Genomic DNA, 12,694 nt, shown 5'->3' on the forward strand with positions numbered 1-12,694 from the left:
TTCACAAAGTCATTAACAGAAGCACACAAAAGCCCTTGCCACCAGTATTGTAGAACTTCTTGACACAGCCAAAATCAGATATTCTTTTTTTAAAAAAGAAAGTCTTCAGCAAATTACAGTATAATTAGATATCAAAATTCTGGTTTCAATTTTCTCTAGACTATCTGAATGTTATTGTTGTTGTCATTATTTTTCATCATTTCTCAAAGTATTAAAATATCATTTGGTCAAACAATTACATAACCAATACCTGTGTTATCATAACCCAGAGATAATTTTCTGATATTGGCTTCAAGACAGAGGACAGAGAGAAAAAAAGGAAAGAAGGAAGGAAAATAAAGGAAAAAAAGAGGAGTAAGGGGAAGGGAAGGAGAAAGGGTAGACGGGAAGGAAAGAGAGAGAGAGAAAGTGGAAAGATAACAAAAGCTTATAGAGAAAACTGAAGTCACAACATCAGCTTGGCCTGTCTTTTCCCCACCCATCTCATTCTCCTCTCCAAATTATGTCTTTAAAAAACAACTTATCAGCTCCCTTTCCTCATCATTTTTATCCCAAATAAATTACAGTTCCGACAACATCTTTTTTCATTAAACATTATAGTCAAAGTTTTATTTTCTGAAGCAAAAGACAAAAAGTATCGAGGAGCTTTCCCTAAGGGAGACATCATAAACAGCCCACCTGACATCCCATTTCCTATTCTGAAGCAGCTACGGCACCAGTACAGCTGATACTCAAGGTTCAGATCAGAAGAGGAGGCTTCTTACCCGGCAGCAGGGACCTGTGAGCATGGCATGCCCTGGCTTCCTGTGGGCCCTTGTGATCTCCACCTGTCTTGGTAAGGAAGGCACGTGTATTTACCTTAACTAGTATGCAATAGAACAGAGAAGTGGAAAGAAAGATTAATTGTGCAGAAATCTAATCTCCTCATTGGGGCCAGCTATTAGAGGCAAGAAAGTTGATGGATTTTGTCAGAGGTTTGGATCAAGAGGAAGAAAGATGGGTTGCAATGGGAACAGGCTTGTGAATCTGTTTCTCTCTCACATATGATATCCCAGTGAAGTCCTTTCTCTCCTCTTTCCCACAGAATTCAGCATGGCTCAAACAGTCACTCAGTCTCAACCAGAGATGTCTGTGCAGGTGGCAGAGACCGTGACCCTGAGCTGCACATATGACACCAGTGACAGTGATTATTATTTATTCTGGTACAAGCAGCCTCCCAGCAGGCAGATGATTCTCATTATTCACCAAGAAGCTTATAAGCAACAGAATGCGACAGAGAATCGTTTCTCTGTGAACTTCCAGAAAGCAGCCAAATCCTTCAGTCTCAAGATCTCAGACTCACAGCTTGGGGACGCCGCGAGGTATTTCTGTGCTTATAGGAGCACACAGTGAAATAAGCAACAGGGAGAGGCTTACAGAAACCTCAGACCTCAGCATCTGTGCAAAGGTCAGGGGGAAGTGTTCAGGGTTATAGGAACACAAAGAGGAAATCGTTGTCTTCACTAAAGGAAAAAAAAATGTAACTGACTCTAAGAAACACAGAGGGGATGTCTATAAGCTGTAATTTTTGAAATAGTAATAAAATAATGAATCCACACATGCTTTATAGATTTTCAAAGTACCTTCATGTGTTAATTCATTAAACCTGCACAAGCCTGTGTGTTACATAGGTCAGATAAGATACTCTTAAGCATCACTGCTATCCAGAGAATCTTAGAGCTTGACCTAAAGCTCTATTCTTTTAGAATTATGTATTTTTGCTTTATTATTTTAATTACTATCTGTCTGTACATCCCATGATCATATCAAAGTCAATATATCCAAAACTGAATTTCTTACCGTCTCCACAAGCCTTTAGTTTTTCTTCTTTTTTTTCTCCTCAGCCTTGCTCAAGATTCAGGAACACAATAAAAGTTTGCTATTCCTGCATTTCCAGTTTGGGGAATTTTTTTCCCCCCGACTTTTCCCCCCGGGGTTTCAAACTTTTTTTTTTCCCTTTTTTCTTTTTTTTTTTTTTTTTTTTTTTTTTTTTTGAGACGGAGTCTCGCTCTGTTGCCCGGGCTGGAGTGCAGTGGCCGGATCTCAGCTCACTGCAAGCTCCGCCTCCCAGGTTTACGCCATCCTCCTGCCTCAGCCTCCGGAGTAGCTGGGACTACAGGCGTCCGCCACCTCGCCCGGCTAGTTTTTTTTTGTATTTTTTTTAGTAGAGACGGGGTTTCACCGTGTTAGCCAGGATGGTCTCGATCTCCTGACCTCGTGATCCGCCCGTCTCGGCCTCCCAAAGTGCTGGGATTACAGGCTTGAGCCACCGCGCCCGGCCAACTTTCTAATTATAAAATGGTGCCAAAAAAAAAAACACTACATCATGTCAGACTCACTGTTTCCCATCTATCCATCATTCTTTCTGACTTTAACCTGGCTTCATCCTGTATTTCTTAACGTTCTTTAAAGCACCATTTGTCTTGACATAAGAAAGTAAAGAAAGAAAGCAAATAATTGTCAAGTAGGATTCCATGTACTGCTAGTACTCACCAGCAAATGCTAAAAAAAAATAAAAAAATAAAAATAAAAAAGGAAGTTAACTTCTGGTAATGCTATAATTGCTTCTGGTAAGGCAACCTAGCAGGTGGTGACAATTTAGATAAACCTGGTCTAACAGTGAGGCCAAGCAGCTGCCATGGTCCAAGTCACCACACCTATGTCTTCTGAGACTTGGGAGAATTCTCAGAATTGGGAGATACCTGGACCGTGAGAGGATTCTCCCTTATGCTAAGGGAAAAATTAAAATAAATGAAAAAAATAATGCCAACATTTCTTTTTATGCCCACAATTCCCCCCAATACATCTCCTTCACTATTAAGCCCCTTGTGGAGCATTTTATTCCATCTGCTCACTGTGAGTGGTGAGAGGCAGTTTGGAATGATAAATAGCTGAAATAATTAAGTTCAATAAGCAGGCTCCAGAGCGTAGGTTGGGGGTCTGTTTGGAATGAGTGGTGAGAGCGACTGGATGTGGAAGAGGCTAAGGAGAGGCCAAGACCAAACTGCGGAATCATAATTCAGGTTGCTGAGTCATTTCCCAAATACAACAGCTTCTGTAATGCCACACCCTAGCCCAGCTCAGCACCCAGAGTTCTGCTTGTCTGAAAAAGTAGGGTAGGCACCAATCAAAATGAAAACCTTTCTCTCACACATGGAAGACACCTTCAGGCTATTCAGGTTTTGCCCTCCCTTTTACCCCTGAGGCCCATCAGTCATGCAGACTTAGATTCAGGCTAGTTACCAAGTTTCATATCTAAACTCACTTCTTTCCATCCTTGCTTCTAGTGCTTTCATGCAGCTCCTCTCATTTGAATTAATAAATAATCATTCATCTACTCTGTCTACCTTCAATTGTGTCCTCTTTTAATATGGTTTAGCTGTGTCCCCACTCAAATCTCTACTTGAATTGTATCTCCCAGAATTCCCACATGTTGTGGGAGGGAACCAGGGGGAGGTAATTGAAACATGGGGGCTGTTCTTTCCCATGCTATTCTGGTGATAGTGAATTAAGTCTTACAAGATCTGATGGGTTTATCAGGGGTTTCTGCTTTTGCTTCTTCCTCATTTTTCTCTTGCCGCCTCCATGTAAGAAATGCCTTTCACCTCCCACCATGATTCGGAGGCCTCCCCAGCCATGTGTAACTGTAAATCCAATTAAACCTCTTTTTCCTCCCAGTCTTGGGTATGTCTTTATCAGCAGCATGAAAACAGACTAAAATACACCCTTCAAACATTGCTTCACATAGCTGCCCGAGTGAGCATCCTATAATAAAGATCAGATCATGTACACATACCTCTGCCTCAATAAAGCCTCATTTCCCACAGAAAGGCCCTGTGATTATTTAGAATATAGGTCCATCAAAGCAGAGGCCACCACTGTATTTCCCGCACTTACCATGCCTGACAGGGTAAATGGTCAGGGTCATCTACTGATGGATTAATTAGTCTGTCCCCTGCTTAGCAACTTAGGCTCATTTGTTGCCATATTCCCATCCCCCAACACCATACATGCCCAACCTCTCAGCAAATGAAATTGTTTCCTACATCTATGCCTTTGCCAGCATTGTCCCCTCAGCATGGAATGCCCATCCCCAATTAACCACTTGCCTATTATGTGAAAGGTTCGCAAGCCTCCCCTCTTCTCTGAATCCTTGTCCTGACCCTCTTGCACTGGTAGAACTGATCACTTTCTCCTTTATCTCCTAACTGAAACCCTAAGCATATTTCTAATGTGGCAAATCTAACACTTCATGGTGTTTATAGGTGTTTTTCACTGTCTCCTCACTAATATGCAAACTGTTAGTTACCAAGGACACAGTTTTACTCATTTCAATAGCAACTGTGCTTACAACAATCTTTAATTCACAGAAATGATTTTTTAAAGTTTTTTGAATGAAGATAATTAATTGACGGGCATTTTCCTCATTAAACATTATAGAGTAAAAATGGATAAATTTTCTATTTTGCTATCTCCTCCATAGTTGTGTCAACTCAGAATTCTGAGCTAACTCATAGGACTGTATGGCATGTCAAAAATTAATAGTAACAACAGTATCATGATGATAATAAAAATATTAGTAGTAGCTAACAATTATTGAGTATCTATATGTACCCCATATTCTGAGAGTGCATGACATGCTTTACATCATTTAGTAGTCCCAACAAATCCATGCTGTAGCTACTATTGATATTCCAATTTTATGTGAAGAATTAATATAAGTTCAAAGAGGCCAAAATGCCTAGAATCACACAATGTATGACTCCTTAACCACTGGACTTTTTCTCTTCCCAAAGGGTGGCAAACTGCTATAGCATCTCAGTCTTATTAATGCAACAGACACATAGAACATAAGAAAGAAATTCATGAAGACAGTGCTGTATACCATACATGCACTTGTAGTCCCCACTTTTTCTAGAGTAGTAATTGCAAGATGAGACTTATTTCAATTATCTTTATTAATAGAAGTTAAATGTAAAAATGACACTATTACCATTATTGTTTACATAGGAAATTTATGCCTTTTAACATTAGTTTGTAATTATTTGACTTGGGATTACACAACTATTTTAAACTTCTTCAGTGCATTTTCAATAAGCTGTTTAAGTTTAAAATGCAGTCCTTTGGAACGGGGCATTACATAAATTATTTCAAGTGGTCATTTGTATAACTCTATGAAGGAATACCAAGAGTTTAGAAGGAAATTTCTTCGTTTAACCTTCCCAGTGTTATCCAAAATTTCCAAAGTATCATAGGAAAATCCTTCCGTTTGTAATCTTTAAACTTTTTTCGTATATAGCTGGGTGTTTGCTATGAAAGCTGACTTTTCCATTTTTTTGCTTCAGTGAAAAAAATAATAATTGTGAAAATGTTGCCCATATAGACAAAGCAGTTGTTTCTATGAGCATGAGTTTTCCGATGGCTATATATATATTTTGATTTACTTCATAACTTGAGTGTTTTTTTTTTTTTTTTTTTTTTTCAGATGAGTCTCACTCTGTCACCCGCAGGCTGGTAGTGCAGTGTGCAATCTTAGTTCACTGCAACCTCTGCCTCCCCAGGTTCAGGGCAATTCTCCTGCCTCAGACCTCGCCGGAGTAGCAGGATAGCAGGTGTGCACCCAACCTGCACAGCTAATTTTGAATTTTTAGTGGGGGTTTCCCTCGTGTTGGCCAGGGGGCTCGGTCTCAGAGAACTGCGACCTCCAATTGGATCCGCGCTACCCGGACCTCCTAAAGTGCTGGGTTTGCAGCATGAAGCGCCTCTGCGCCCAGCGCGACTAAACTTGATTATTGATCGAGTAAATCAACCAAATACAGTAACATGATAAGTACATTGTTTCAAACTTGGAGCTCATTATTAAGCTAAAACTGTAATTTTAAAAAGATACTTGGCCGGGCGCGGTGGCTCAAGCCTGTAATCCCAGCACTTTGGGAGGCCGAGGCGGGCGGGTCACAAGGGCAGGAGATCGAGACCATCCTGGCTAACACGGGGAAACCCCGTCTCTACTAAAAAGTACAAAGAACTAGCCGGGTGAGGTGGCGGGCGCCTGTAGTCCCAGCTACTCCGGAGGCTGAGGCAGGAGAATGGCGTGAACCCGGGAACCGGAGCTTGCAGTGAGCTGAGATCCGGCCACTGCACTCCAGCTTGGGCGATAGAGCGAGACTCCGTCTCAAAAAAAAAAAAAAAAAAAAAAAAAAGATACTTGTGCATAGAAGAGTATGCAAGTAAGAGAGAGCCCAGATCAAAGTAACTGAAGCAAAACAAAACAAAACAAAACAAAAATCTGTTGGCTAATAAAACTGAAAAATCTGGGTTAACTACTTTAGGAAGGACTGGACCAAATGCTCAAATCATGTCACCACAGCATGTCTCTATCGTTTAGCTCTTGTTTATATTGGCTTTACTCTGAAGCAAGCTCAGGCCCACGTGATGGCAAAGATGGCCGCCAGGAGCCTCAGACTTGTGTCCTACTGTGTTAGTTTCCTCCTGCTGCTGTAACAAATTACCACAAAAATGGTGGTTTAAACAATATTACTTTATTAGTCTACAGTTTGGGAGTTCATAAGTGTCAGTGCACTAACACAAAGGTGTTGGCAGGGCTATGTTCCTTCTATAGGTTCTAAGGGAGACTGAGTGAAACCCTGAGCTTCCCCGGCTTCTAGAGGCTGCTGAATCCCTTGGCTCATGGCCCTCTTCCATCTTCAAAACTAGAAATCACAGCACTGTGACCTCTACCACCGTTGTCACATCTCCTCTCACCCTCATGGCCCTCCTGAGCCTTGACCCTTGAGATTACATTGAGATCTCCCAGATATTCCAGAATAATCTTCCCATCTCAAGATTCTTGGTGAATCCCATTTTCTGAATCACATTTTCAAGAACATTTGCCACATAAGGTAACATATTCACAGGTTCTGGGGATAGGTTGTGGACATTGCTATAGACCAAATTTTTGCATCCCCTCAAAATTTGTATGTTGAATTCCTAATCCCCAAGGTAATGGTATTAAGAGAAAGGACCTCTGAGAGGTGATTAGGTCATGAGGGTGGAGTTCTCATGAGCGAGATTAGTGCTTTTATAAAAGAGGCCCCAGAGAGCTACCTTGCTCTTTCCACCATGTGAGAGCACAGCAAGAAGGCACCATCTATGAACCAGGAAACGGCCCTCACCAGACACTGAATCTGCTGCTATCTTGATCTCAGATTTCCCAGCCTTAATTGTGAGAAATAAATGTTGGTTGTTAGAACCAACCAGTCTATGGTATTTGGGGTATGACAGCCCCAATGGATGAGACAGACATCTTTGGAGGGCTACTACTCTCTTTACCATACCTACCAAATCAACAACTCCAGCAGAAGAAAGAGGTTTCTTTTGTGATAATTCCAGAAAATGTCATGGGCTGACTTTGCTTAGACTGATTTCTTCAGATTTAGGAAACAGGCAGAGGTGGTTCCTCAAGGCAAAGCCAAGATGCTACTAGAAGAGGAATGAATAATGGATACATAAAAATAACAGATGACCCCAATGCTATTAATTTCTTTCAAACTCCTTTTTGCCATCAGAAAGCAGTAATAAACTCACATATCAATTCCAATAAAATAATTTTTTAAATCGCCCAAACTTACATTTCAACATAGCAAGCAAAAAGCAATGAATAAAATTGCTTCAATAAGATATGGAAGCTCTGTTGACCAGAAATTCAGCACAGATAGTTATTCAAGATAATTTCAATGTGTTCAGCGGATAAAGGGACAAATAAGAACTCTTTAATGGCAACTTTAGCTGAGGGATGTGTTAAATTGTATATTTGGTAGATTGAAACTAAAGAATAAAAGAAGAGACAGCTTGATATAACTCTCTATGCCAAACCCAATGTTATACTCTAAATCTAAAACTCCAGAAAAATTTGAAAGCAACAAATATGAAGTCAGGAAAATCATTCTAAATTACCAACTATTTAGGTATAATCTTGAGCATTTCAGCTGTAGGTGAAAGTGTTATTTAATCAGCTCACATAGATTCTCACATGCTATGAATAATAGTTCATTTGGATATCTCTTAAAAACAAGGAGGGATAAAGACAGGAAGGAAGAAAGCTGGCAGGCAGTAAGAGCCAAAGTAAAGATATTATTTTGATTAAAATATACTCATTGTTGAGGTATCCGCAAATATTTGAGAACATATTGAAGAAGTAAGACAGGTCAGAAAATATAAGTATATGATCAGCACTTAGTGAAAACAGTTGAAGAGAAAAAAAGAGCAAACGAAAAATTGCTTAAAGCAACACAGATATTCAAAGATAAAGAATTAAAGCCGAAATAAATGTGACAGAAATGGAATGGACGGAAAATGAAGATAAATGTTTAAAAGTTATGAAACATTGGCAAAATAGCTGAAGAATGCGGAATAAAATGTCCCAGAAAACATTTATCAAAGGGTTATATTTTATTAGCATTCAGTAGTCACAAGGCAAGAAATATTATGATAGCTATAAATAAATACATGAGAATGTTTAAGGTTTTATGATGATCGTGGCTTTACTGTTCAATATATATTAAATAAACCACAAGTTATCTATAATACAGTTCTGAATAAAATTTAGGAAAAGTAGAGTCAAGTGCTTCAATATAGAAAAATACAGAAATAATTAATCATAATGCAGACAAAATGACACCCAGTTGTAGACAGCACTACAAGCATTGAAATATTCAGAATATTATTTGATTAAAAAAATAAACTTACGTAAAGATACCCTAAGCAATACCAACACACACACACACATACACATGACACACACACTATATATAGGAAGGAAGAAAGTTTCTTTATTGCGGACATAGTTTACACATTACCTCATGTTTCTATGAGATGCTATAAGAAAAATTCTCTTAAGATTTACTACATGGATAATATATAGTGTCTGTGTGTATGTATAGCAAACTCTAATATATATATATGGATATCTTACAGTCTTATAGACTATGAGAGTGAGAGTAAGAGAGAGAGAGAGTACTGTATACCTTATTTCCTCTCAAAAAGGCCATATTATGGCAACTTCCTGACTCCCCATTGCCTACTATCCAATTTGATCTAGCCTTAGATTTCCCAGGAGGTTCTCTTCCAGAAAAATGCCTGTAGCTATAAAGTAGTCTTCATCTTGGCTGTTTCAAATTTCAATGCAGGATTCCTATTGAGCCAATACCTTACCATTTTCTTTCCTTCGTGGAACTGTGCTTTGTCATGATGCAATAAGTTTTCTATTAAGTATATCATAAGCAACAGTCCTACAGAATTCATCATTGGGCATACTATAGCTTCTTTACTGGGGACACAGTTTACATATTACCTCATGTTTCTATGAGACGCTATAAGAAAAATTTCTCTTAAGATTTACTACATGGATAATTTGTACCTATACTTTTAGTTTGTTTTTATCATATGGATGAGGTAATTATCAAAGGACTGATTGTTTTCTTTCTTTACACTGACTGCGAATAAGTTCAGAGCCAATACTAGCTTAACTCCAACTATAGAGGCTGATTTCATATATTTTGATTCCAAATCTAATTCAAGGTTTATGTTCCTGCCCTTATTTTTTTCTTGATTTTCATATTTCTTTGCTGTTGTTTTAGTAGATTTTTCTGTGCCTTATACTTTTTTCCAAAGATAATTAAAGCAGTTTGTGAATTCAGCGGGGTAGATAAATGAATGAGGCAGACAGAAAGGAAATTTACATGGTGGGGTAACAAACTTACATAATATGTAGATGCATATAAAAAGACACACGAAGAAAACAATTTCTCTAATATATCTAATCCTCCTTATGAACGATCCCATCCACCAAATAGTCAAGAAACGTAAATTTTATAAATTGCAATTAACAATGTCTCATTTTATTCAGGTTTAAAGAGTTCCTTTCACTTTAAATATTCAGTCCATTTAAGTTCAATTCCGTGTTAGGGCTGATGTAAAGTCTCTCTTAGATGACTCGGTCTCTTTAGGTGATATGTTTGGAATTCCACCACCTTACCCTTTTCTTTCCATGATGAAATTTAGGTGATAAGGGGAGACAGTAGAGTGTCACCTGAGGCAAAAAAAAAAAAAAAGGCTTAAATCCACGCATTGCCTTCTGGATCTTTCTGTCTGAGCAGCTGAGCAGTCAATCTACTCTGTTCCCTGTGTAGGTACCTATTTATGTATGGACTGTCCCACCCGGACTTTTGGGATTATGTGTTGACACCACTGCTGAAGCCAATTGTTTCAGCTGCTTGACTCCATCTCAAAGACCCTCATCATGGGCACTTCTTTGTCCTTAGCCCAGGACTTTGCCAGGTCACTAGCCCTCTCAACTCTCTGCATCTACTTCCCGGACCCCTGGGGACTTTTGGATTCCCTGCACCTGTAAACAGACCATGGGGATTCTAGAAAGTAGCCTCTGACTCACGTAGCCAACGCTTGATTTTTCTCCAGGGCCATCTTCCCACACCATAAGTGAGACTTCCCCCAGTACTTATCTAAACACTTCTAGCCTTTCCTAACCCAATCAGTGTCTGCCTTTAGCAGACCAGGGAAAGACCAGAGTCCTGACACCTAAGTTCCTTGTTCTGCCTCCATTTTTCTTTATCCTCTAGGACCCAAAACACTGACCTCCCTCTCTGTCCTGCACTTTCCTGTCAAACTTATGTAAAACTCTGTGATCAAGTCCAGCTGACCTTACATATAATATGGTAAAGAATACAATAGATAATTAAGAAAAAAGTGTTACACCTGAAAAAAACCTTACTTTTAAGCCAGTTCTCTTGTTAAGTAATCAAAAATCCAAATTTAGATGTCAGAGCTGAATATTAATTCTTTCTATTTCCATTCCTTTCAGAATAATCTAATCTCTCCCCACTCAAGACAGACAGATTCCTCAGAAGAATATAGATAAGATTATGTATCTGAAAATGTAAAGGAGAAAAAAATATTAATACATTTCAAAAATATAATCTCAATTACAAGTAGAGGGAGCAAATATTTTGTATCTCCAAGAGCACACATGGGAAAATCACCATAGATACTTTCAAAGAAAGTAAAAGACTGCCAAAATCATAAGAAATTAAGAAAATGAAGAAAAGACAAGCCACAGACTGGGAGAAAATATTTGCAAAACACATATGTATTTTTTTAAGTGATATCCAAAATGTACAAAGTACTCTTAAAACTCAACAATAAGCTGGGCATGGTGGCTCACGCCTGTAATCCCAGCACTTTGGTAGGCCAAGGTAGGCAAATCACCTGAGGTCAGGAGTTTGAGACCAGTCTGGCCAACATGGCAAAACGCTGTCTCTATTAAAAATAGAAAAATTAGCCAGGCATGGTGGTGGCAGCCTGTAATCTCAGCTACTTGGGAGGCTGAGGCAGGAGAATCACTTGAAACTGGGAGGTGGAGGTTGCAGTGAGCTGAGATTGGGCCATTGCACTCCAGCCTGGGCAACAGAGCAAGACTCCATCTCAATAAATAAATAAATAAAATAAAATAAAACCCAACAATAAGAACACTTAAAACCCAATGAAAAAAATGGGCAAAGATCTGAACAGACACTTCACCAAACAAATTATATAGATGGTAAAAAAGCACATGAAAAGATGCTTAACATCAAATATTATTAGGGAATTGCACATTAAAACAGTGACGTATCACTACATGCCTATCAGAATGGCTAAAATCCAAAACACTGAAACCATCAAATTTTGGTGAGGATATGGAGCAACAGGGACCCTTATTCACTGCTGGTAGGAATGCCACTTTGGAAGATAGTTTGGCAGTTACTCATAAAACTAAACGTTCTCTTAAGATATGACCCAGCAATCATGCTCCTTAGTTTTAACTCAAGTGAGTTGAAAACTTTTGTCCCCATAAAAATCTGCATGAAAATGTTTGAAGTAGCTTTATTTATAATTGCTAAATCTTTAAATCAACCAAGATGTCCTTCAATAGGTGAATGTATCAACAAACTATGGTACATCCATACAATGAAATATTATTCAGTGATAAAAAGACATGACCAGGCCAGGTGCAGTGGCTCACGCCTGTAATCCCAGCACTTTGGGAGGACGAGGCAGGCCGATCACCTGAGGTCAGGAGTTCGAGATCAGCCTGGGCAACATAGTGAAACCCCATCTCTACTAAAAATACAAAATCAGTCGGGTGTGGTGGCACATGCCTGTAATCCCAGCTACTCGGGGAGGCTAAGGCAGGAGAATCACTTGAACCTTGGAGGCAGTGGATGAGGTGAGCCAAGATCATGCCATTGCACTCCAGCCTGGGCAACAAGAGTAAATCTCCATCTAACTAAAAAAAAAAAAAAAAAAAAAAAAGAAGACATGACCACAAAAGACGTGGAGGAACCTTAACTGTATATTGCTAAGTGAAAGAAGCCAATCTGAAAAGACTGTATACTATATCATTCCAACTATAAAACATTCTGGACAAAAGCAAAACTATGGGGAGAGTACACTGATCAGTGGTTGCCAAAGGTTTTGCAGGGAAGAAGGAAAGATGATAAATAGAACACAGGGAATTTTTAGACCAATGAAGCCATTCTGTACAATACTATAAGAGTTATAAGAGTGGATTATGTCATTATATACTTGTCAAAACTCATCTAAT

The 12,694-nt window shown here is 39.0% G+C and overlaps 1 gene segment (V, D, J or C); it reads left to right on the forward strand.

The window, feature by feature from the left end:
* The first annotated feature begins 744 nt into the window (after positions 1 to 744).
* LOC108522384 (T-cell receptor alpha chain V region HPB-MLT-like) lies at positions 745 to 1,392 on the forward strand. The segment is given in 2 exon segments: positions 745 to 835; positions 1,085 to 1,392. Coding segments are annotated over 2 exon segments (357 nt in total).
* Positions 1,393 to 12,694: the final 11,302 nt, after the last annotated feature.

This window comes from Rhinopithecus bieti, unplaced genomic scaffold (genome assembly GCF_001698545.2).
Source record: "Rhinopithecus bieti isolate Rb0 unplaced genomic scaffold, ASM169854v2 scaffold_65609, whole genome shotgun sequence".
NCBI lineage: Eukaryota > Metazoa > Chordata > Mammalia > Primates > Cercopithecidae > Rhinopithecus > Rhinopithecus bieti.